The 26532-nt window shown below is 48.0% G+C and overlaps 1 protein-coding gene across 1 annotated transcript in view; it reads right to left on the bottom strand.

Annotated features, from left to right (window-relative positions):
- Nucleotides 1-25930, bottom strand: part of LOC149859568 (beta-microseminoprotein J1-like) — a 47571-nt gene extending 21641 nt beyond the window's left edge. Inside the window, exons 1-2 of the mRNA XM_090058030.1 lie at nt 25893-25930; nt 23065-23170 (exon numbers count right to left, since the gene is read on the bottom strand). Coding sequence (XP_089914156.1) covers nt 23065-23170; nt 25893-25930 — 144 coding nt within the window. The remainder of the gene's footprint in view (nt 1-23064; nt 23171-25892) is intronic.
- Nucleotides 25931-26532: the final 602 nt, after the last annotated feature.

Here is a 26532-nt window from a genome sequence, read left to right as displayed (position 1 = left end):
AGTATATCTCTACGGCATAATATAGTGGGACATGGAGAGGAAGGGCTATTAAAGAAAAATGCTTCCCTAATACTTTTTATTAATACAAGAAACATCCCCCCACAAAATCCATAAAAATTGCCAAAAGAAGGATAATGTTTATATTATTAGATTTCAAGCTAGAGACTAGGAAAAAAAAACTAATTTCCAGGACAAATAACTATGTGAAAAACTGTGATCAACTCCAGTTCCACCCTGTTACATTCCTTCAGCCCTGCAGAGATGCAGGAATTTCCAGGAGTTCAGTGTTACTCGCTGCAATAGATCCTGCTAGGCAGGAAGTTTCAGCAGTGTAACGAGGGTGGGTGAATGAGACTCCAGCCTTAGGTTTTTATTTGGTGGGGGCACCCCTCCTCTGCGATGAGAGGAGGAGGGAATTTTAAAGAGACAGGAATGTAGCATCAACATATGCAACCTCAGCCTTTTAAGAGATGTAGCCTCACGGGACATTTTAAAGTAAAATGGAAGTAAAACTGGTTAAAAAAAAAAGAAGAGTCCTGAGTAAATGCATTAAGTGTGTCTTAATGTGAGTCAGGGCTGTCCAGCTGTTCCGCAAGTGGTTAACATGCAGCCCACGGCCGCCTGCAGCTGCCAAGCAGTGGAAGAGAGCCTATGGAGGCATGCACCACCAGCACAAACTATGTGGTGGGGGCCACATGCTGTCGACACTGCTAGGAGGCTGCATGCTGCTGGTGTGGCCATAGGCTGATTCACACATGGGCCTGTGGGGCCCAGGCCCAGAGGCTTCTGCTAATCAGGGGCTCCTTGGGAGCCTGGGTTCCCTTGGAAAACAGTGGGTTTCCCCTTGCAGGTGGGCAGCATTCTAGCCTGCAAGGGGTCCTGCTTGGGGCTGCCAGGAGCAAGACACAGGGGGTGCTGCATGCATGTACATGGCCACACCCATGCATGTGGCCAGGAGTACAGCTAGGCAGTGTGGAGAGTAGCTCCCTGCAGGTAAATGGGTAAGGGGCATGGGAGAGGGAAAGGGTGTTGGGGAGGGAGATGCCCATGGTGAGGGAGGGAGTGGGGTAGGGGCTGAGGGTGCTCTCTGCTCTGCTGCTTTTGCCCTGGGAGCCTCGCAATGGTTGCATGCCCCCTGCCTGCCTGGCAGCAGTGGGGGCAGTGAGTTGTGCGTCCTGCTGCCTGGCAGGCAGGGGATGTGCTGCCAGCATGGGGCTCCCAAGACAAAGGCAGCAAAGCAGAGAGTCCCAAGCCCACAGCAGGCAGCAAACATCCGCCCTTACCTTGTTCTGCTCCACTCCAGCTGTGGTGGGGGGAAGAGGAGTGGGGAGCAGGGAGGAGAGGCAGTCATGTGCCACCCCACCCCCAGCCTGCCCAGGTCCATCCAGCCTCGCTCGCAGGGCACGGAGCCCCCACCCTCCACTGGAGTCCATACATTTATGTTTATAGTGGGGTGTACAGGGTCTCCCAACTTTTTGTTGGCCCAGGGCCCCAATAAATCTTAATTGGCCCACATGGCAGGGGTCTGTGTGCTGCCAGTGCACCCTGTGCAATGGGCAGGGATCCCAGGGGTTTGCCCCCGCAGCTGCGTGCCATCTGGAGGTCACACATTAATGCCATATGAGGACTCCCAGCCATGCCAAACTTGGACTATCCTGATGTAAAGCAACTGAAGGTTCACAGAGGATGACACAGGATGGTTGTTTCAAAGCCGTCACAGAGATGAACTTCCCAGGTGACCATATTTTAGGCAGGTAGTTCTGTTGCAAGTGGGAAGTTGTCATGAAGAAAATCCAAACAGATGCTTTAAAGCAGCAGTGAATGGCTCCCGCTTGTACAAGAGAAAAGCTGTTCATTGGCTTACCATTGTTTGCATAGTGTGCTGGTTCATGGTGCACACCCTTTTTGCAAAATTATCTAGTTTACAATAAATTTTTATAACTCCCCAAAATAAATATTTTATAAGAGCAGACCCTGAATCCATAGTCCACATGAGGCAGCTCATTTGCCTAGTACAATAGACTGTATCAGTATCAGTTATTAAAAACTAGGTTTGGTTTGCACGTAGCTGGTGCGTTGGAGCCTTGGATACAGTGGGATTGATGCAGATAAGTAAGATTTGGGGAGTAGCGATTCTGTGCTCTTTGCATGCAAAAGAACCCAAACAACAAGTCTCCCAATAGCTGATGGGAAGGGGCTGGGGCGACCCATAGGGGGTGCACGTGGGTGCATGTGCACCCCCTGAGCTTGGCAGTGCACCCTCTACAAAAAGGCGCTGCCAACACTGTCGGTGGCACCTGCAGGCAGTCGCCACTTGCCACTGACACCACCGGCGGCATCTGTGGACGGTCCACAATTCCCACTGGCTGCTGACACTGCTGGCAGCTGACAGTGCCAGCGGCATCTGTGGGAGCTCCCTGCTCACTGCTGCCACGCTCCCGCCACTCCCGCTGCCACTGTGCCTCCCCCAGCCACCGGGGGCATGCACCATTCATGGGAAGGGGGGCAGATCCACAAGGCAGCACTGAAAGGAAGGCCTCTATCCCAAAATTGGGACAAAGGGAGATTACTTTGTCAGACAGGGTCCTGGAATAAAAATAGAGCACACCTGTCTCTTCTCAAGCGAATTACTTTACTGGAAAACTAAACACAAGATTAACTAGCATTGAGATCAGATAATGAAAATGCACGCCTGGGAGGATAGATGTAGATCAGATAGCAAAAACTCTGAGCTCTTATTCAGTTCTTTCAGCAACTCAGGGCCATGATTCCCCACTTCCCCCAAGTTTATAATAATTTATATACAATCATTAATGACATGCATCTCTCAGCAACCTGGCCTAATATATGGTAAGCAAAGGGGTTGTTCAGGAAGACCTCCTCCTCAGCAACATGAAGAATTTATGATAAATACTTAACAACTGTTTATCTAGGATGGCCTCAGAGGTTATTAGTTAGGTTTCTACTCTTAACACTGGGTACATCTACACAAGACACTTTACTCATGATTAGCAAAAAATACCGCACAGTAAGCATCTGCATCTACATGTGCAGATGCTTACCATGTACTATCTTTCTCTACTCATGAGTAAATTTGCTACCTGTAAAAAAAGTAGAAAATTTACTCACGACCACTTACTGCACAGTAGTACACATGTAGACACTGACCAAGAGCAACGTTGCTCCCAGTCAGCCCCACGGCTAGGGGAGCAGTCTCAGGCTAGCCCCAAGGCTCTGGGGTTGGGAGCCTCTTGTACCCCAGGGCTGGGCCAGCTCTATGCTTGCCCCAGCCCCAGGCCCTTAAAAGCCTGTGTGGATGCTGGGACCCAGGGGCACTTGCTAGCATCTTGTGGCCACTGCTGGCCACCACATCCCCTAGGAAAGGCCCCAAGGCAGCTGCAGCAATCTGTCTACACCCTGGTGCTGCTCCCTGGCACTGCATGCTGCACAGCTGTCAGGCCCACGCCATCCAGCTGCTGGCCACTAGGTCCTGCTCCATCTGGCCCTAGGCTACCTGCAGCAGCCTGACCAGACCCTGCAGCTGGTGCCTGGCACTGCATCCTCACATGCCTGCCTGCCCTATGCTGTGCCCCTGCACTGACCTAATTGTGCCTGGGCTGATCCCTTGATGCCTCCCCCTCCTGGCACCTCACCTGGTCCTTTGAAAAACAGGACCCAGGTGCTGCCCATCCCAAATCCACTAGAGCTCTCAGTCTCTTCATTAGCTGCTCAGCCCTGCCACTCAGCTGTCTGCATGCCACATCCTTCCCAGCCTGCGTTCTGCCACACTGCACCTGCTTCCTTCCAGTAGCAGGGGCTGCGGTCCCTTGCTGTAGCAGGGCAGGGAAGCACCTACATCAGTTTCTGGTGAAGTAGACTGTCACCAATAAAAGAAAATGAATTAGACTTAAAGGCAGAGCAGGGTGACACCTTTAAGAGTGACTAAAGGGCCCAGTGGTTCTACTACATTCTTCTCATCTGCACAGGGCTAAGAGGTCAGTGTAACTGGAACCCTTAAAGCTGGGGCTCTGCAGGGAGCTGCAAACAGACAACAGAGAGATAAGTTGGATGCTTGGTTTGGGTTTACTGTGAGGTTTGGAGTGATTTAAAGGAGAGGAGGAGGAGACCATGCATGTCACTCCACGGTATGAGGAGCTAAAGCCTGGATGGAGCCCTGCAGGGGTCTGGGATCTGGTGAGCTGTGGGGGACTAAGGCCTGAGAAGAAGGGCTGAAGCACAGACAAAGCCAGGCCCAGGCCAGAGTGAAACAAGCAGAGGGAGAGACAAAGCCCTGCTCTGACCAAGAGCAACGTTGAAGACAGGGCAGACTGGCAGCCTAATGATGAGCATGGTGGAGCAAGGCATTAAAAGCTGAACTCTGGTTCCCTGTGGGCAGCTTCTTGTAGCGCTATACTAACTCAAACATCAAGGTGCAACAGGTGAATGGGTGAGGCCAAGCTGGAGAGCTGACGTAGGAGAACAGGTGTAGCATAACCATCATGGGGTGCCACTGCCACCCCTGGGGGGTGCCCCCCATTACACCTGCCTTCTGCCTGACTTGAGAATAACAGGGCTAACTGCTCATCAGAGCAAAAAGGACAGCAAGGGGCACCATCAGAGGTGCTTAGTTCTCTCCAGTATCTGTCCATAGATCCTCAGTGACTTACCCAGCTCATCTGGATCACCTGATTGAAGGTAAAAACACCTAACTTTTATAACATCTAAGTGGAAATACCTATGAGAACAAATTGTACCTGACGTTCAGCAATCTGCCCAAGGCTGCACAGGAATACTGCGGCAGGATAGGGATTTGAACTGGGGTTTTCCAAGTGCCATTCCAGAGCACAAAAGCCTGAGCACTGAGGACCTCAGGTGTTTGATTTCCTCTTACAATCAAAGCTTCTGTGGTTCTTTTCACAGTGCCCTGAGTATTGGCACCATTGCCCAAACCACATACTAGTCAGCTGTTTCTGTTAAATATTACAACCCATTATTTTGTTAACATTGTCTACATAGCTGTGCCACTGTACCCTCTGAAATCATACAACACCCTAAGGGCTGAACCATGATGTAGCTCCAATATTTATGTATTTATTTAAGCTATTTATATATTGCCGTTGCCAACAAAGGTTCAGGGTGGGTTATGGTAAGGGAAATGGAACAACTTAAAATTAAAGCTGAGGTCTGCTAAACACTGTCTCGGCCTAGCTTTGGCTGCTAAATTTCTGCCCTAGTAAAAAGGTTTTATAGTAGTTGCAAAAGACATCCAGGTTGGACTCCCGGTAGGCCTTCAGAGACCGGGAGTTCCAGAGTTGAAAAGCAACTACCAAGAACAACCTCCCATGTGTTTTTGCCAAGTGGATTTTGTGTATTGATGGTACTGATGCTCATGGCTAACCTCGGGGATTGCTATGGGGCACAGTAGAGATGGTGATCCCTTAGCTCTGTAGGTTCCACATCATTTAGGGCCTTATACGCCAAAACCAGCACTTTGAATGGTGCCTGGAAGGCTACTGGGAGCCAGTGCAGATGCTGGAGGTCTGGAGTTGCATGGTCCCGGCAGCCCACCTCTATCAGGAAGTGGGCAGCTGCATTTTGCACTAGCTGCAGCTTCTGAACAGCTTTAAGGGCAGCTCTATGTAGAATGCATTGCAGTAATCTATTCTTGAGGTGACTAAGGCACAGATGATGGTGGCCAGATCAGTCTGAAAGAAAGGGTTTCAGCCTTTCAGATTAAATTAATGAAAGATGCTTCTAGCCACAGCCACCACCTGAAAATCCAGGTGCGAAAAGGATCCTGGAGCCCCTCATGACAACCTGAGTGACAAGGGAAGGCTGAACCCTATCAACAATTAATATCACGTTTACTCCCAAGTGGTCTGCCTACCACCTCTGTCTCATCCGGATTCTGTTTCAATTGATTCATTCCCAACAGCAGTCAGGTTCTGGGAAAAGACTGGGTTAGAAAGGAAGCAAGTAGAGCTGGGTGTCACCAGCATACTGATGTCACCTCCAACACAGTTGGAGCTTCACCAGGATTTGTGCTAACATGCTGGTGAACTGAAAGACTTCCCTTTACATGCACCATCCAGCATATACATCTCTTTCTCTCAGCTCAGGCAGTGTTGCCAAGTCCACTTATAAGTACAATTGGGCCTGTTTTTTTAAAAAGTCACTTAAATTTTTTGAGAGTCACAGGTTGATAAGTACCCCCACTTCCCTCTCTTTGAAATGGGCTGGGCTTGTCTTGGGCTGATGTTTGAAGGCAGTGCCATTTTTTTTTCCTCATGAGACTTGGTTACAATGCTCTCAGGCCTTTAAAGCTGTGTGACTTGAACTTTCCCACCCAGGAGAAGCCAGACAGCAAACCTGTCAGCTGCGCTCCTGCTCCAACCCTTCTCCAGTCTTCCTACTCCATCTCTCCAGCACAGGGAAGTCAGGAAGTCAGTCCTTCCCCTGCACACTCTAGCTTCAGCCTTCTCCAGCCCAGGCTCTTCAGTTCTCAGCTCTGCTACTTTCAGCCTTCTCCAGGTTCCTCAATGGCTGCCCCCTCCTGGGAAGTTCTGCAGCCATCTAACTGCTCTTCATGCTTCTTTCTCCTTTTATTAGTCCCAGTTCCCACCACACCTTCCTAATCAGGTCCACTGGGATGCACTACTCTATTCTAGGTTAGGTGGAACTATTTTACTTAAGGGGGATAGCAACCTCCAGACAAGTGGGTATTGAATAATTCTCCAATCACAGAATCATAGAAATAGGGTCGGAAGGGACCTCGTAGATCTTCAAGTCTGATCACCCACCTTAGCAAGAGAAAAACTGGGCTCAGATGACTCCAGCCAGGTAGGCATCAAGCCTCTTCTTAATGACCCCCAGGGTAGGAGCCAGCACCACTTCCCTTGGAAGTTGGTTCCAGATCCTAGCTGCCCTGACTGTGAAGTAGTTCTTACAGATGTCTGATCTAAACCTACTCTCCAACAACTTGTGGCCGTTATTCCTTGTTATGCCAGGGGGCGCTAGGGGAAACAAGTTCTCTCCCAAACCCTTCTGGTCCCCCCTAGTGTGTTTATAGACGGTCACCAGGTCCCCCCTCAGCCTTCTCTTGTGAAGGCTGAACAGGTTCAGGTCCCGCAGTCTCTCATTGTAGGGTCTGCCCTGTTGTCCCTGGATCATGCGGGTAGCCCTCCTCTGGACCCTCTCAATGTTGTCCACATCCCTCCCAAAGTGTGACGCACAGAACTGGACACAGTGCTCCAGCTGAGGCCTGACCAGTTTTGCATAGAGGAGGAGGATCACCTCCTTGTTCCTGCTAGAGATGCACCTGTGAATGCACAACAAGGTGTGGTTAGCCCTGCCAACCGTGACCTTGCATTGTCGGCCCATGTTCATCTTGGAGTCAATAATGACTCCAAGATCCCTTTCTGCCTCCGTGCTCTCAAGAAGGGTGTAGCAGAGCACTAAGGTGCTCGCTACTAGTAATAGTAATAAGGACAGCTGCCAATCAACAAGGCAGCACAGGTGAGGGTTGCTGGGGCAACCAATGTTGGTCAGCTGGCCAGAAGGGGGCAGGGCCTGGCCTCTATAGGCAGCCAGGCTGTGGCCAGAGCCAGTTCCCCTATGGCAGGTGGAGGAGCAATAGTTCTGCAGCAGAGCAGAGCAGAGCAGAGCAGAGCAGAGCAGAGCAGAGCAGTCTGACTGCCTAATTACCTGACTGCCTGAGCCTCTGCAGGATGGCATGGAGTGGAGAGAACCCTGAAAGGGAGATGAGTATAGCCAGGGTGGTGCTGAATGTATGTTATAGCCAGGAGGCTTATTTTGTGTTACAGCTGGTTGGCTTATGGCTTTGGGTTTCTGTTGGGTTGTTTGTGTAAGACTGGAGGACCGGGTGAGGCTGTAGGGGTTGGAGGAGGAGGCCTCAGGGGAACTCCCCAGTAGCGCGGGGGTTCCTGGTGCCCCGTAAGGGCACAGTGAGCAGGTGCCAGGGAAGGCACAGCAGTTGGCGCCGGGGTGGCACTGCAGGTGGGGGGGTGTCTTGACCCCAGCCCCGTGTGGGGGCGATATCAGGACAGGCCCCAGTGCGGGTGAGGACCCTGGAAGGGGTCTGGGGCCAGGTGAGGCTAAGGCTGCCTGAGCCCCGGGCGCGGGAAGTGCGCGGCACAGGCCCAAGTGCGGGTGACTGCGGGAAGCGCAGGAGCAGGGGCCCCAGGGCGGGCGGAGGGCGCGGGAGCAGGGGCCCCAGGGCGGGCGGGCTGGGGCGTGGTATTGGGGTTGGAAGGAGCCACGCATAGCCCGTAAGGCTGGGGTGTACTAGGTCACTCCTTACCGGACAGGGGCCAGTACAAACTTAGCACCATGACTGAGAGTACAAGGCAGCCCTCTTCCCCCCAAGTTGAATATGACCCATCCACTACCACCCTCTGAGTATAACCCTTCAGCCAATCTGCAATCCATCTGACTGTAGGCATCAATGCCACAGTCACCTAGTTTTTTAATGAGGATGGGGTGGGAGACGGTGTCAAAGGCCTTGCCGAAGTCCAGAAAGACTACATCCATGGCGACACCTGCATCCAATGCTTTTGTGACCTGATCATAAAAGGCAATCAGGTTGGTCTGACATGACCTGCCCCTAATGAAACTGTGCTGGTTGCCCTTGAGCATTATCCCTGAAGCCAGCCTATCGTAGATGTGCTCCTTGATGATCTTCTCAAAGAGTTTCCCTAGGATTGAGGCAAGACTGACGGGCCTATAGTTGCCCGGGTCCTCCCTCCTCCCTTTTTTAAAGATGGGGACCACATTGGCTATCTTTCAATCATCTGGCACCTGGCCCGAGCGCCATGCGCGCTCGTAAAGCCATGCCAAGGGCCCTGAAATAACCCCTGCTAGCTCCCTCAACACCCTGGGGTGGAGAACATCTGGACCTGCTGATCTGAACACATCCAGCCCCTCCAGAAGCTCTCTAACCTGGTCCTCTCCAACCTGAGGTCTGGAAGCATTCCCCTCGAGTCGGTCTTGCATCACGGTGGGGAAGTCCCGGTCCCTGCCCAAAAAAATGGAGGTGAAGAATTGGTTAAAGAGATCTGCTTTCTCCTCTGGCGCAACCACCAGATTGCCTAGAGGATCTTGCAGGGGCCCCACATTTCTCAGTGCTTTCTTCATCCTCCCTAAATATTTGACAGGATTTTTTATTATCTTTGATTTTGGATGCCAGTCCTAGCTCTATGTCCGCCTTAGCTTTCCTGACAGCCCACCTACAGACCTGAGCAGAGGAGGTATACTCCGCTTTGGAGAGAGCACCCCCTTTCCACCAGGTTTACACTGCCTTTTTGGCAATCAGGCATTTCTGTACACCCATGGTGAGCCAGGGGGGCTTTTGGGCACTCCTTCCCCCCTTGCTTCTTGTTGGGATGGTCACCCCTGGGGCCCTGAGTATCGTCTCCTTAAGGAATGACCACTCATCTTGGGCACTAAGATCCCCTGCTCTCGAGAACCCCAGCGCCTTTCCCACTAATCTCAACTTGTTGAAGTTGGTCCTCTTGAAGTCTAGGGCTACCGCCTTGCTGCAGGCCCTTGACACCCTGCGCTGTATGGTGAATTCCAGCAAGCGATGATCGCTATCACCCAGGTGGTCAAGGACCTGGAGGCCCCTTACCAGGTCATCGCCTGTGGCTAGGACCAGGTCCAACAGGGTATTCTCTCTGGTGGGACTGTGCACCTCCTGAATTAAGTGGAGGTCCTGTATTTCAGCCAGGAACCTCCTGGAAAGTTCTGACATGGCTGACTGTTCCTCCCAGCAGATGTCCGGGTAATTTAAATCACCCATGACAACTACATCCCTTGCCTTAAGTGCCTCTGCAAGCTGGCCTGAAAATTCCTGGTCCATCTCCTCCCCTTGGCTGGGGGGTCTTTAGTAGATCCCCACTGTTAAATCCCTCTACCCATGGCTCCCTTGTATCTTGACCCAGAGCATTTCAGCTTGCCCCTCCTCTGACTGCGTTCTGCTGGCAGAGGATGTGTATTGCTCCTTTGTCACAGGCCAGCTGGGCACTGTGAGTATAGCAATTTAGTTGCAGACTGACTGAGCACTGCAACTTTATTGGCCACTGGGCTTTTTGGTTTGCGATGGAGAAGGTGATGTTGGAAAGGAAAGAAATGACAAGTTTTACTTACAAAAAAGAATGAATTTTACTTATGAGAACAAAAGATATAGATAGTTTGCATATATAATAGTTAATAAAAGGGTTAAGTTAATAAGCAGACAACTTAACAATGCAGAATAAAATTGACAATGATAATAAAACAGATAAAGAAATTAACCAAGAGTTTCCACTTGGTTAGTAAGTGATCGGTAGTCCCTCAGTTAGAAGATGTATGGCAAGTTGAATCAGCGAAGTCAGATGTTTCTGAACTGGGCTGCTCGAAGGATACCAGTGGAAGCCCTTCAGTCAGGATCTGGTCTCGCTCTCACAGGGAGTAAGAGAGATCTGTGGGGTAAGGGACAGCAATGACCCTTCTGTTCCATCCTTCCCAAGGATTACTATGACGTGTATGTTCTTTTATATTCTAATTATGCTAATTTTTAGTTATATAGCCATTCATAATATTGCTTTATAGCTGTTATCTTATGGGGTTAAAAGGTGTTAGAAATTATTATAATAAGTTACTGCCCAAGCTTGGGTTTATTCAATAAGCAAATTGCAACACAACATCTTCAGGTTTAAAATTAACATTACCTTGCCTAAATCCAGCCCCTTCAAATCTCTCTGACTATGCTTTTTGAGATGTACTTTCTTAAAATGTACTAGATAAGCTGGGCAGTTGAATCTAGTTTTTATTATCATCAAGGCTAAACTCTGAGCAAGAAAGAACTATTAGGTCAGCTAATTTCACAGCTAGAGCTTTGTCTTTGAGGCCTAGTCAGTTCCACAAACAATTACAAGTTACATTTGCATACAAAAATACAAGCTGTATATTAGACAAAAGTTCCAAATGCCTCCAAGAAGCACATATTTATTGCTTATTAATTTCTTTGGTTCTGGCCATCACACTCCTTGACAGAGCGCCATACCCCCACCTTTCCTTCCTTCTCTATCCCATCTGTAAAGCCTATAGCCTCTAATGCTAACTGCCCAGTCATGGAATGAATCCCACCATGTTTCTGTAAGCCCTATTATGTCTGGGTTTGAACTGGCTCCCAATGGGGAGGGCCCCTTGATCATCATCCCATTCTGCAAGATATGCTACTTTGCCTCCCTACCCTTGGCTGAGAACCTCCTTTAGCACAGTTCAGCTCTCATTATCTCATTCCATTTGACTGTGGGAATAACACCTTATGTTTGTTAACAGCATCCAACTGCTTTACAGGTATTTTAAGGTTTGGGGAGCAATGTAGCAGCCCAGTCACTATTAATTTCTTTAGATGTATCATCCCTTGCAAAAACAGATCTGCAGTGTATGACTGATAACCAAGGATCCAGGTTTTCTGTTTCCTATGGAAAAATGCAGATTTTCCCTTTTTTAAAGAAGAAAACCACAGATTTTCCACGTTGAAGCAGAAAACTACAGGTTTCCCCTTGCAGGCTGGCAGAGTTCCAGCCTGCAAGGATCTGCTTGGGGCTGGGGGGAGTGGAGGGAGGGCAACTGGAGGCAAGGTGCACTGCATGTGTGTGGGCATGTGCACACATCTGGCAATACAGCCAGGCAGGGTGCTGGGAGCAGTTCCCGCAGCTGCCTGCAGGTAAATCTGGGGGTCTGAGGCAGCACTCTGTGCTGCTGGTGAACCCAGCTCTATGCTGTTGCCAGCTGGGTCCACCCAGAGGTGCTTGTCCCTTTGGTGGGGGAAGAGGGTAGGGAGATCCTTCTGGGGTGGTAGATGGGGAGCTGCATTGGCAAGCTGGTGGCAACAGGGGCTGGTGCCCATAGTCTCAGGGGCAGGGGCGAGGTGTCCAGGAGATGCTGTCCAGGGGGCCAGCAAGCCATAGCCAGACTGCCTGGCATGGCATGGGACTCCCAGCATGGAGTGGAGAGGTGCCACAGGCATGTCCTCATCCTCCCTCCAGCCTGTGCTGGGGTTAGACTCACTTCACCACTGCCCACACATGCTGGAGCCACCATGGATGGGACAGAGGCCACCTGGAGCCTCTTGCCCTCCTCCTGCTGCCCACAGCATGGCCCAGGCCAAAGCCACGCTTGGATTCATGCTGCTGCTGTGAAGCACAGCATGCATGGGTCCTCCTCACTGTGCTTCAGCTCCAGCCCCAGCCAGTGGTGTGGGGCAGCATGTAGTGCCCCAGCCACTCCCTGTGCTTCTGCACCATGGCGCACTACATGCACCTCATGCTGGAGGCTGTCTGCAGACAACCATCCTGTAAATCTGCAGGGTCGGGGGTCATGGGTGGCCGCAGCTGGACCTACAGCCTGGTTAGCTGAGGGGGCAGCGGAAACTTTGACGACAGATATGCTTGTATTTTGAAACAAGCACACTTCTCTGTATTTTGAATAGAAACATTATGGGTGATGTGTGTTGTATATTTACCCAGCTAAGCAACCATTTCCAGAATCTTTGCAATTCAGCCTTGGTGGTTAGGTTGGCCCTCTTGTTACCACAGCAGTTTTTGAGTCATCAGATTTTTGATTTTTTTTGTCAGTATTTTAATCTGGCAGAACCACTTTGTATGGTGCTCTCATTCTGTAACAGATAGCTTTCACACTGCCAGTGCAACACTCCCCTAAGCTCATCATGGTCTTGTCTGGTATTTCTTCCACTTCTGTATATGATCTATATCAGTGGTTCTCAACCTCTTTTTACACTGGGACCCATTAGCATAACTATCAGTTCACTGTGACCCCCACCCTCCTGGTCCCCAGCCCCCAGAGTGTCTCTCACTCTCTCCCTCACCCCCTTCCCTTCCAGCTGCTGCATCTGGCCCCCTCCTTCCCTCTCAAGCTGCTTTATGCTGCCCTGCTGCATGCTTGCCATACCCCCACCCCCAACTGTGTGCCAACTCCATGCAGCCTTGCAGCATTTCCCTCAGGCCTCCCTGCAACCCTTTAAAATCTTCTTGAGACCCACTTTTGGTTGCAATCCATGGATCAAAAAACACTAATCTATATAACATTTAACTTCTTCAAATGTCTGCTGTAGCATCCTTTGATCTACTTCAGAGGATGAACAGGTACCAAAGGGAAGTCTCAAACTTATCCCTGCAAACTGGTATACTGAATATGCCAAGTCTAGAATTTCTGCTATCAAGTTGCACTTGCTAAAGTCCACTGCTGGGGTCTAAGAGAAAAGAAGCTGTAGTCTTCATTAACTTAGGAGTTATTATTCAGTGGGATTGAGTATATTCCTTTTTCTTTTCTTTGTTCATTTTTCTTGGATCCAAGCATATTCTTAGCCATTTATCCCTGGTATATTTATTACAGTAGAATTGACCCAACCTGCAGGTTCTTGCTGGGTGGTTTTTTGTTTTGTTTTTTTAATATAACTTGCAACTGTACTGTCCTGCTGGTTTTTTGTTTAGTTTTGTTTTTACTTTATTGTTATGTACTAAAAGAATTTTATGAGGTGAACATATTGCAGGTGATACTTTATCTTTTATCTATTGTTTATCTTGATAGTGTGTCTACCTGGCAAACACATTGCTTTAACTTCTTAAAGATAAATGCACAAGTACCACTCCAGCAATGTTTTCTTATTCACATTACAAATTACACTCACCATGCAAATTACATGTAGCACAAGCTTGTAATCTTTCCTCTGTGTAGGTTCCTGCTGCATACTGTGTGGGGCATCAGCCTAAGACTGGAGGACAGGAAGTAAAATGCCACTGGTTTCCAAGAAAAATCCAGCCCATAGAAGGTATCCATTGCCAATTTGTCAGAGTAAAATATGTGCCTGATGTTTGAGGCTGGGGATAGATTGGGAATGCTGATGGTGTACTGGCCACCCCACTGCATGACTGAACCCCTGACTGAACTAGCCAAATTGGTCTTGGTGGTTGTGTTGTGGATGCCAGTCTTATTGTCTTAGGGTACTTAAATGTTCATGCTGAGGCCAGCTCTTTGGGGTTGGACATGGATGCCAAGAAGTCCTGCTCAACCATGGAGCTATAAGTTAGTAAATGGGTTGACCAATTAAGCAGGACACATGCTGGACCTAATGTTTTGTGCCTAGTTAGATACTGGAGCTCAGATTATCAGGGAGGTTGTCAAGAAACCTCTGTCATTGTTAGATTACAGATCTCTGTCTTTTGTTGCCCCTGTCAGGGTGATGGACTAGCTAGGCTAGTTCATTCCTGGAGACTCGCTGAGCCAGTAAGGTTTCAGAACCTTCTAGGGCACGTTCCTACTGATCTTGATGGCCTACTCAATCTGTGGCATAGCACGCTACAGACTCAGTGGGTGCATCTACACGAGATGCTGTGTCAGTATAGCAACAAGCTACGCACTGTAGTGTCACCAGGCACAAACCATGATGTCAATGCTACTGTGCAATAGCTCGTTGCTACTGTGCACTAGTAGTTAAAAATAACTGTGTGGCAATGGGACTGCACAGTAATACTGTGCAGTCATTTAGTACTTGTTTAAGCAAGTCTGCCGCACATGTAGAACTGCGGTGGCACCTAGATATCTGCTCCCACCACTATGGCAGCAACGGTCTCCCAGTACATGGAGGAAACTGAGGCAGTTTAAATGGGAAGGTAGGTGGCTAGAGTACAGGTGACTCTCAACCTGTGCTAAAGCCAACCAATTCCAGCATAGATCTTCCTTAAAGAACTATAGTGTGGCAGTGGGGATGACAACAAAGCTTCTCTTCTCCACTACTATTGCATCTGCAAAGTGTCATCCAGCAGAACTGTTCTTGGTAGTGAATGGCTAGGTTAATCCAGTTTTTCTCTGCCCAGAAACTGAGCCTGCTTCAGTCAGCTGTAATGAGTTTGCCATCTGTGGGACTTCCATTTATGCTAAGGCTTTGAGAGAGAGCTTGGGAACAGGCACCACTGACCACTGGGTGACTAGAAGAAATGTAAGAAGTAAAAACCCATTAATGAGCAAAGAAGCTGGTATGAGAAGGTAGTAATAGGAGCAAAGTAAAATTAATGAAGGCAGGTACTGAGATAATGGAAGAACCAAACGGGCTAGGTATGACCTTGGCAAACAGACAAGTAGAAATAGATATCTGGACAGAAAGATAGATAAGCACTAGCATGAAAACATGGGTATTTGGGGTATAGATGGGGGTGCTGTATTCATTTCTTTGTAGCTATGTAGCAGAGGGTATTTAAAGCAAGGAGTTGCTGCCGTGTTCTGGCAGTTTTACTGAGTTGGGTTGGCACTAGACAGACCAGCCAGTGTACTGTCTGAGTGACAATAAATCTCTGAGTTTTCACCACTGAACACCAATGAGTTATTCTTTCTGTGCTGCACCCAGATTCCAGGAGGCCACTCACTAGCATCACTAGAGCACCCGGACCCCAACAGCCTTAATACCAAAAAAACAAGAGCAAGCAAGATGCAACCTAAACACCACATGCCTCAGAATACCACCACCTACTTTGCAAACAAAAAATCACCTGATGTGGCAGTCTGGGGACCAATCCTTTTGCTGCTGTCAGAGTTTGGGGTTGAGAGACCCTGGCCTTGTCCTATTTATATGGATCATTTTAAATGACTATTACCTACTGATGCAGAGGATGTGCTTGGAGGGACAAGGACAACCAGCTGCGAACTGCCCTGTGCCTGTCCTAGTTTACAAAAGCCAGCTGGTAGAGACTGAGAACCTCTGTGATCAGTGGCCCCAACACTCCTCTTTAGGAGGGCAGGGTTCTGGATACTCTGAAGTTGTCCAGTCTCTGCTCAAGAAGCCATCACTTGATGCTGACCCCTTAGACAGTTATCACCTGTCTCCAACTTCCTTTTCTAGGGAAGGTCATTGAAGGACCAAAGAGTTCCAGATGCATCTGGATGCCATTGGTTTCCTGGACCCCTGTCAGTCTGGCTTCCACCATGGATACAGCACTGAGAACGTACTCATGGCCTTTGATGATAATCTTTGCATGGAAATTGACAGGGGAAACTGTGCCCTGCTGATCTGACTCAGTCCTTCAGGAGCCTTTAATACAGTTGACCATGAGGCGCTGATAAAATATTTGCATGACTTGGTGGGTAGTTGCAGGCCAGCTCTGAATTGATTCTGTTCTTTCCTACCGGGAAAATGACAGGGGATAGTAATGGGAGAGTGCTCATCATCCCCTCGGGGCTTTCCTGTGGGGTCCCTCATAGTTATATCTTGTCATCCTTCCTGTTCTATGTATATATGAGTCTGCTAGATGAGTGTGTGAAGATTTGGAGTGATGGGACAGATCCTGAATGCAATTTAATTGACTTCAAAGTGGATTAATTAATGCAGAATAAGACACCAAATAATTTATGGATGGGAACTTAGGGGGTGGACACAAGAAAGTCTTATTTTGAATAATTCTGAGATCCTCTAAGAGATCTAAGTGCTATGAGAGCCTGTCCACACTAGAAGGTGCTGTATGTCTCCCTTTCATTTACAAACTACATTCATAATACAAAACCATGATCTCTTCTGTAGTCTTCACTTTTCACAAGATCAGTTGTTTTTGATATACCAAGGAGGTGTCTTCTAACTCCTGTCTCTAGGATGAAATTGCAAAAGCTGATGAATACTGAGCCAGAAAATGCTGCTCTGTTTATGGCCTCAAAAGTACCCAAAGGCAATATGTGACAAAGGGACAAAATAACTTGTATACTGTTCTATCCCCACCTGTGTCTTCTGATCATAGGGTTAGAACTATCAGTAATGCTTTCACAAAGCTAACTTTTTGCAGGAATAAGAGATCAGTAAGAAAAAGACCCACAGAATTGCACGTACCAGTCCTGGCAAATACATGAAAAATGAATTACTCAAGATAATTCCTTGTTTCTCACTCTGTTTACAGACGCTTGCAAGTATTCAGAAATGCATCTGAAAATCAAATGCATATTGTAACTGGGCAACTCTCCAATCCCCACAAAGATCAACTTTAAAACAAACAGCCAGATCACTTCCAGCATTTAAAATTAGACATATTGTCTTAAACTTGCGCAATGCTTCCAAAGAACTCACAGCAATTTCTGCACAATGCAGAAACAAATATTGTGCAATGTTTTATCGAGCAATTTGAATATAATGCCAATAACTTGCCTAGTGCCGGAGCTGTTATGTTGATATTACTAAAAATCAGCCAGTTAGCTACAAAAATTTCCCCTGCAAAGAGCTAAAACAAGTAAAACTGGCATAGATGCTTTTCCCAATGAAGGTCTTCAGAAAAATCTGGCATATGAGAGAGAGAGTACACAGCTATGAAGAGTAGTAGAAAGCAAGGTAGAAGTATAACTTACAGACTAACTGAATCAGTGATGCATAAACTTTGCTGAAGCTGATGAAGCATCTGATCAAGTGAGCTGTGGCTCATGAAAGCATATGCATCTCTGATTCAGTTAGACTATACGGTGTCTACCTTGTCTTCTGCCTGACTTAAGACTAACATGTCTAACTACCTCTTTCTCACTATGAAGAGTGGCAGCATTCTACAGTACCTGCTGTTTTGCTATCTTGAAATCCCTGAGATTTTACCTGTCTCAAAGGTGTTCGACTGACCACAGCACCAAGCTGAGAATCAGGTGTGGACTCTACTACCACCTCTTTCACTGACCTGTGTTAGTGTTTTATTAGCAATGTGTGTTGACCACGATAGGAAAACAAGAACAAAGAATCCTAGGGAAAGCTCTTACCTTTTAGAGTGGATCGCTCTATAAATATTTGAAGTCAGCCAACCTACCAACATACCTGGAAACTGGAGCTAGGCCTGTTGAAAGTTTCTGGGTTAGAGTCAGAGGGAAGAGCACCAAAGATGATGTCATGGTGGGTGAGCAGCAGCAACCACAAGATTAGTGAGTTCAGGATCCTGAAGAAATGAAGGAAGGCAAGCAACAGAGTACAGACCCAGGACTTCAGAAAAGCAGACTTTGCCAGCAGATTGAGGGAAGTGATTCTTCTCGTGTATTTGGCACTGGTGAGGCCACATCTTCCAATTTAGGGCCTCCCCACTATCGAAAGTATGTGGATAAACTTGGAGAGACTCCATTGGAAGGCAATGAAAATGGTTAGTGGGCTGGGGCACATGACTTCTGAGGAGAGGCTGAGGGAAGTGGGTTTATTTAGTCGAGAAGACTGAGAGGAGATTTGATAATAGCCTTTAACTACCTGAAGGGTGGGTCCAAAGAGGATGGAGCTGGACTGTTTTCAGTGGCAGCAGATGACAGGACAAGAAGCAATGGTTTCAAGTTCCAGCAAGGGAAGTTTGTTAGATATTAGGAAAAACTTTGATGAGGCTAGTAAAGCACTGCAGCAGGTTCCCCAGAGAGGTTGTGGAATTTCCATCCTTGGAGGTGTTTAAGACCAAGCTAGGCAAAGCCTTGGCTGGGATGATCTAGTTGGGGTTGGCCCTGTTTTGAGCAGGGGTTTGGACTAGTTGACCTCATGAGGTCCCTTCTGACCCTGATATTCTATGATTCTACCTGGAAACATAACACAAGTCGTATTTACAGTTATGTCTGATACGAAGTGTTCTTCGTGGGTTATTTAGAGTCTGGTCCTTGTAACTGTGATTTCATAGATTGCATAGACATTAGGGCTGGAAGGGACCTCGGGAGATCACCGAGTCCAGCCCCCTGCCCAAAGGGCAGGAAGTCAGCTGGGGTCATAGGATCCCAGCAAGATAAGCATCAAATTTGCTCTTGAAGGTGTTCAATGTAGGTGCTTGAACCACCTCTGCTGGCAGACTGTTCCAGACCTTGGGGACTCGGACAGTAAAGAAATTCTTCCTTATGTCCAGCCTGAAACGGTTTTGCAGGAGTTTGTGACCGTTCAACCTCATCATCCCTTGGGGCGCTCTGGTGAACAAATGTTCCCCCAGATCCTGGTGGTCACCCCTGATAAACTTATAGGTGGCCATCAGATCACCCCTGAGCCTACGCTTTTCCAGGCTAAAGAGTCGCATGGCTCTCAGCCTGTCATCGTAAGATCTGTTTTCCTGACCTCTGATCATGCGCATGGCTCTCCTCTGGACTCTTTCAAGCTTCTCCACATCCTTTTTGAATTGTGGAGCCCAAAACTGGACGCAGTACTCCAGCTGCGGCCTCACCAAGGCCGAGTACAAGGGGAGAATGACGTCCCGGGATTTGCTCGAGAAGCATCTATGGATGCAAGCCAGCGTTTTGGTCGCTTTACTAGCTGCAGCATCGCATTGGAGGCTCATGTTTATCTTGTGGTCAATGATGACCCCCAAGTCTCTTTCTTCTGTAGTGCTATCCAACGTAGCACTGCCGAGCCTATAAGGATGCTGCAGGTTTTTCCTCCCAAGGTGGAGAACCTTGCATTTTTCGGTATTAAACACCATCAGGTTCTCGTCCACCCATTTGCTGAGCTTGTCCAGGTCAGCCTGGATCACCCGCCCATCTTCTGGCGTGGATGCTTTGCCCCAAAGTTTGGTGTCATCGGCAAACTTGGCCAGTCCGCTTCTGACTCCAATGTCCACATCATTAATGAAGATGTTGAACAGTATGGGTCCCAGGACAGAGCCTTGAGGGACCCCACTGGTCACAGGGCACCACGATGAGTGACTGTCATCAATTACAACCCTCTGGGTCCGACCACAGAGCCAGTTTCCCAGCCAGCGGATCGTGGTGGAGCCAAGGCCACAACTGGTGGTCAAGGGCCCGAAGGCCCACCGCACCAAGGCCCCTCCCTCGCCGGAGCTTAGCAACAGGTTCGCACCTCTTGCAGCCCCAGCAGAGCCTGCTCAGTTGCCAGCTCCCGCAGGCAACCCAGGCTCAACCACAGCTACTGCCCCCGCTCTCCCCAAGTCAAAGCGAAAGGTGTTTGTTGTGGGAGACTCCATCCTGCGGGGCACTGAGGGGACAATCTGCCGCCCCAACCCCTTAGCCCGGGAAGTCTGCTGCTTCCCAGGGGCCTGCATCCGAGACATTGCGGAGAGGATCCCGCAGCTCCTCCGGCCCACAGACCACTACCCCATGCTCCTTATTCATGTGGGCACCAATGACACGGCTCGGAGCACCCCCAGCCAGGTCATGAGGCGCTACAGGGAGTTGGGAGCGGGGCTTAGGGGTCTGGGAGCTCAGGTGGTGTTTTCATCGATCCTCCCAGTCTTGGGCTATGGGCTGAGGAGAGAGAGGAGGATCCACACAACTGGTGGAGCCAAGGCCACAACTTGACCACCTTGGTCCATGCCCCTGATTGGGCAAAGCGGGTGGTCCCAGAGTCCTCCTTAGTTGTGGAGGGAGACGGTGCTCTACCCTGCGGCTCCCGGGGGAGAAGGGCCTGGCAGTAGGAGTGATGATGTGTGAGAATCTCTTAAACTGAAGATAGGCAAAAGGCAAGGTAGATTGGCACTTTAGTCTATAAGGTACAAATCTACCCTGCCTTCTTCATCACACTGGTCACATATATTACTTCTTTCTGCACCTCCATTTTCAGTGGTCCCCTCAGGAGTAAGACTCAATGTCCATGTTTCAGCCAAGCATACTCTTTTATTGGTATTTGGCCACACATGAGTAATACTTCCGTCACAGGAAGTCCAAAACCAGCTATAAGAAATGTGTCTTGTTTTTAATGAATGAACTAGGGCACTCTGGAAGAAACTAGGTTTGGGATTTAATTTACTATCTGCAAAATACTGAAAAAGAACATAGAGGTTTAGAGGAACTGCTGGTATTAACAGTAGCACACTCTTGAATAATAATATCTTTACTGATATAATTTTTAGAGGCCTTCCTTGCTTTCAAAACGATGTTTGGGGTGAAATTCTCCAGAGCATGTTTAGAACATTACATGGCATAATTCCATACTTTAATAACAGGGGACATTAATGCTGAATTGACCTTGAGATGTCAAGAAGTAAAAGGGAATATATGAAAGGTTTGAGAATTATTTCATTTGGGAGGGTATGAAATAGACCTATTTTTTTTTTTAGGTCTTTAGGAGTCTTGGCAATGTCTTTTAATTGACAGCATTTGTCACAGCCGTCATTTACCAAGAGCCTGATTTTGTTTGGTAAACAAAATAATTTAGTGAAAGGACTTTTTAACAAAAGTCCATCTGGGGAAAGCTTTACAATTGACAAAAAAAGAAAAAGAAAAACAGTTTAAGAGAGTAGGTTTCTTTGTTTGTTTGTTTTTGAGCACTTCTTTTTTGAAAATCAATTAGTAGGAAAATCAATTATCTTCTAGTAACTTTCTTATTTTTAGTTCTGACAATTGTGTCTGCCACTCCTGGGGCTGTCTCTTACCCTTCGCATAACTGTTCTGTGCCTGGCTTGTTCTGGTCAGACCTAATGAGGAATGTCTTGTGTTTGAAAGCTTTCCCACCCTAAGACAGTGGTCACCAACCAGTCGATCGTGATTGACCAGTTGATTGTGGAGCCTCTGGCAGTCAATCTGAGGCTGGGAGGGCTGAGTGCACCCCCCACCCCAGGAGATCAGTGTGTGGGGGGAGAAGGGGGGAGGGCCAGACTGAGGATGCCACAGTGAGGGGAAGAGTTTGGCACAGGCAGGAGCAGGGGCTGAGGAGGAGGGCCCCGGCTGGGCTGGGCTGGGTGGTGGGAGGATCAGAGCCTGGACCGCTTGTCCAGGTGCACAGGGAGCTCCAAGATGAGTATTCCTGGTGTCCCTACTCAGATTGCTCTGTTTCAGGTTGGATGCTTTCATGAAGAGCATCCAAGTAGGTTCTTTATAATAGCAATTCATATCTCTTAAAAAAAAAAAAAAGAAAAAAGGAAGGATACACATTGACTTGCCATCACAGTACAAATTTATCTCCCAGTCTCAGGACAACTTTATTTGCAAGCACTATTTTTATACCCTGTCAACACAAATGTTTTGCTAAGCCAACCCCTAAGCAAACAGCACACATGAAAGTGGTATGATTTACACAGTGGTGCAAACTGACCCTGCATGTGTGGACACCACTTGTTTCTGGCTCAGAGGAAGACGAGGTTCAGAGCACCATCAGCAGGCTTGTACTGCTCCCTCACCTGTGTTTATAAAAGCCTTTGTGCACAAGAGCAGATTATGGGGAGTGCCTGTAGGGCATCTCTGCCACTTAATACAGAGAAGCCCACTCCTGTGTTCTGGTAGCAGATCTGGGGCAGACATGGAGGAGCACACCAGTGCTGGTGGGTGGCTTTGTTCCAGCCGGTGAAACACAAGCCTAGAAGAAAGGCATTGTTCTATTGTTTCTGATGCGGGTTCACAGGTGTTTCTTGTCATGGTGCTTGCCTTGACACGAGGTTGACGTTCATTTCTTGTTCCCAGTTCCTTATTCCCTGTTCCTGGTTCCTTTGGTTCCCTTTTCAAAGCTAATCTTTAAACAATTAAAGGTTTTTAGTAATTAATTAGATCTGATAAGGAGTTAGAATTTCATCAAAAATGTATATTTTAATATAATAAAGGTCTTTGTCTGTCTGCATGTCTGTAAAACTTTTTGTCAACTGTGTACGTGCTGCCAAGAGGGCAGGCAGCGATTAGCTGTGTGGGCCTGGGCGGGGAGGAGGCAGACACGGGGCAGAGGTGTGCGTGCATGCACCCAACAGCCAGCAGGGAGGGGGAGGCGGCAAAGATGAAGGAGAGGGAAAGCAGGGAGGTGGAAGAAAGCCCTGCTGCTCAGGGGAGGAGGTGGAGGTGGGTGGGGGCAGGGAGCCCCTGCAATGGTGGCTGGAGGAGGAGGTGGCAGTGCAGGGAGTGTTTACTTGGCTGGCCCCAAAGGTAAGTGGGGGGTGTGAGTGGAGGCGGCCATGTAAACACTCCTTCGTAATTTTAAATCCATCACTCATGACAGGTAATTGGCTAGTTTACTAATACAAATGACAAATAATATCATGTATCGGGCTCTAGAAGGCTCAGGACAAGTGTAGTGGCTTCTTGACCTGGCAGGTAAAATACCATATATCTGTGTCCAGGAGGGCAGTTTTCCTGAAGCACTACCTGGGAAAACTGCTCTTCTGGCATGATGTAGTACTCGCCGAGGTACAGCGGCTTTAAGCCCAGTTTCTGGAAATGGGAGTCTCTTCCCTTGCTTGCTCTGAGGGCCCTATGGCGAAAGGCAAGGAAAACTCAGGGGCATCCAAACCCCAAGCCTCCGGGCTTGGACCTGCAAGTAGGATGCCCACCAAAGGTTTTGGAAACATCTGAAGCCCCAGGTGCAGGTGGAGGATGTTTGCCAGTAGCAGGGCCACTTATGGTTTTGGACACTTGGATTTGGCATTGGTTTGGGCAAATTTGGCTGTGGATACAAATTAAAATAAATCAATAAGAAATCATTTATCAAGTACATAGCTTTAAATAAAGAGCTGAGATTAGGCTGGGTTTATTGGGCAAAATCCTTTTCAGGTCACCGCAAAACACATCTCTCTACCACCAGGGTACTCTTTTGAGGCCTCTGCCCAACCCAAAGCTCGGTTTTCATGTGCTAGCCTGCCAACTCATAGCCTCAGAGGCCTGTGTGCTGAGTGCATTGCCATGAATAAGAAATTAGTTTGGGCTGGGATTATGGGGCAAAATCCTTTTCAGGTCACCCCAAACCATGTGTCTCTGCCACTGGAAGACTTTCCTGAAAAAGTCTGGGTAGGCTCCTACCTGACCTAAACCTGAGTTTCTTTGCCAGCCTGCTGTGCGCCAGCCCCCAAGGCATGTGCTAAGCATTGCCGTGAATGAAGAGCTGCATTGGGCTGGAGTTATGTAGCAAAGCCCATTTTGGGTCATAACAAAACGCATGTCTCTGCCATTTGGGGACTCTCCCTAAAAAGACTGGGTAAAGTCCTGCCCAAACTGAAGCTCAGTTTTTGAGTGCCAACCTGACAACTGACAACCCCTCAGGCCTGTGTAATAAATACACTGCCCCGAAAAAGGAGTTTCCTTCACCAGGGGTAAAACTAGTATCCCTCTCTAAGGCGCTCTTCTGCACAAAGCCAGTTGACACCCTAGAGGTTGCAGGTTATTTAACCACCTCCTGGCACGTGGCCATAACAGGTAGTTCCATCTACTGTAAGTATCAGGTGAACCTGACCTGGCCTGACCGGCACGTACAATGTTCCTAATTTCCTGTGAGTAAGGCTTTGGTGTGTATTTAACTATCTGTGCATGTCCTTGCTGATTATCTTTATTGTTTCTGAGGCATTCCTAGAGCAATGACATGGTTTGGTGTGCTTTCCTTTCTAAGAACTTTGGAGAACTCTTCTGCAGCCGCCGGTGATCTCCACATCCTGCCTTTTGTAATTCTCAAATTCCATCATAGTAACACCAGCTCTGTCACACCAAGTTTGTGGAAACCATAAAAAATGGTTGCCAGTATAGTACTTTACCCCAATCACTTTGTACCTGCAATGAGAAAACCTTTGTTTTAGTGACCTGTGATAAATTTGGGAATAGATCTGATGTTCTCTGTTGAATCGGTCAGGACAGGACTTATGACATGGTTTAATTCTCTCTGCTGATATGCAGAAGGCCTAAATACAGGCTACAAGAAATGCATTTGAGAGGCAAGGGAATAGAGTACCATTTCTGAAAAGCTGGCAACTGGCATTTGAGAAGGCATGGTTTAGTAATTTTCTTATAGAGCTAGATGTGTATATAGTTTTATTTGAACTAACTTAATGTCTTCATGGCTTCAACCTAACTCTTATACTACCAATTTACTTAATGTCATGTATAGAAACCTCTGGGGGAACAGGCAAAGATCAAATGGGGCCTGAAAAGATTTCTTCGAGAGAGTCTCCCAGCAGTGGAGAGGTGTGGTTTGGGGTGACCCAAAAAGGATTTTGTCTGGAAATCCCAGTCTAACCTCAGCCCTTATTTGGTGCAGTTTAGATAGCACACAAGCCTGTGGGGCTATCAGGTAGCTGGCTGGCATGAGAAAACCAAGCTTCAGGTTAGGCAGTATCCTGCCCAGACTTATTCAGGAGAGTCCTCTGGTTAAGAAGATGTGTCGTTTGAGGTGATCTAATGTGGGTTTTGCCCCATAATCCCAGGCCAAAATAAACTCCTTACTTAGCACAATGTACTTGGCAACTGGGCCTTGAGGGGTAGGTAGGGCTGTGCGAGCCTTCAGCCAGAGCTTTGGATCCAGAGACGTTTCAGAGGCTTTGGGGTCCGAAGCAGCACGTCCGGGTCGAAGTGCTGTCTCATTCAGCTTCTCAGAGCGCATTGGAGCCGCCGCAGAGCCGCCTCGGAGATCCGGCCATAGGGTATAATGGGGAAATAATAAAATATCTATAACTTTGTTGTTTTTTGTCCTATTTGGATGAAATATTTGGAGATGGTAGACTCTGCAGAGAGGATGAAGCCTGACAGGTTTCAAGGAGATCAGTGCAGGGGTTTGGGGGGAACTGTACTGGATCTCCGAGGCGGCTCCAAAGCTTCAGAGCTGCTTCGGCCAGATCAAGGCAGAAACCCCGTGCAGAGCTCTGGATCAGATCATGGCCATCTGAAGCAACCGGATACGAAGCTGGATCAGATCGCTGCCAACTCGCAGAGGCCTAGGGTAGGTGGTGGCAGGCTAGCTCTCAAAAACCAAGCATCAGGCCAAGCAAGAACCTGCCCAGTCTTCTTCAGGAGAGTCCCCAGGTGGTGGAGAGGTGGATTTTGAGGTCATCTGAAAAGGATTTTGCCCCATAATTCCAACCCAAAATCAGCTCCTTATTGATAGGAATGTATGGGGGGGTTGTGAGTTGGCAGACTGGCATGCAAAAATTGAGCCTCAAGTCAGGAAGTGGCCTGCCCAGACTTCTTCAGGAGTGTCTTCCAGTGGTACATACCTGTGGTTTGTGGTGACCTGAAGTGGGTTTTGCTCCATAATCCCAGCCCAAACTCATCTTTTTATTTGGGGCAATGTACCTTACACACAGGCCTGGAGGGCTGTCAGTTGACAGGCTAGCACATGAAAACTGAGCATTGGGTTGAGCAGTGCCCTGCTCATATTTATTCAGAAGTGTCTCCTGGTGGTGGAGATGTATATTTTGGGATTAATTTTGCCCCATAATCCCAGCCTAATCTCAGCTCTTTATTTAAGGTTATGTACTTGATATTTTATGCATGATTATTTTACATTTGTATTAGTAAATATAGTTTTTGATTAAATTCTAACTCTTTAACATATCTAATTCATTACTAAACCTGAAACTGTGTAAAGATTATCTTTGAAAAAGGAACCAGAAACCCAGAATAAGGAACTGGAAATAAGGAACAAACTTCAGCCTCATATGCCACAAGTGTATTTTGCTTGACTTTTTGTAAACAAGAAAGGTAACAGCAGAAACCACACAGAAGCAGTGCAGTGCATTCTCTCAGGACAGACTATGCTAGTCATAAAATGCTAGTGACAAAGCTCAAAATTCCTCCATAAATCTCTGATTGAAGAAGGGATTCTTCAATGGCTGATCATCTCTAGAAGGGGAA

Source organism: Crocodylus siamensis, chromosome 7, assembly GCF_052110815.1.
Source record: "Crocodylus siamensis isolate JL-2025a chromosome 7, ASM5211081v1, whole genome shotgun sequence".
NCBI classification, from domain to species: domain Eukaryota; kingdom Metazoa; phylum Chordata; order Crocodylia; family Crocodylidae; genus Crocodylus; species Crocodylus siamensis.
The sequence above is the reverse complement of the archived record's forward strand: the minus strand, read 5'-3'. Positions and strand labels throughout refer to the sequence as shown.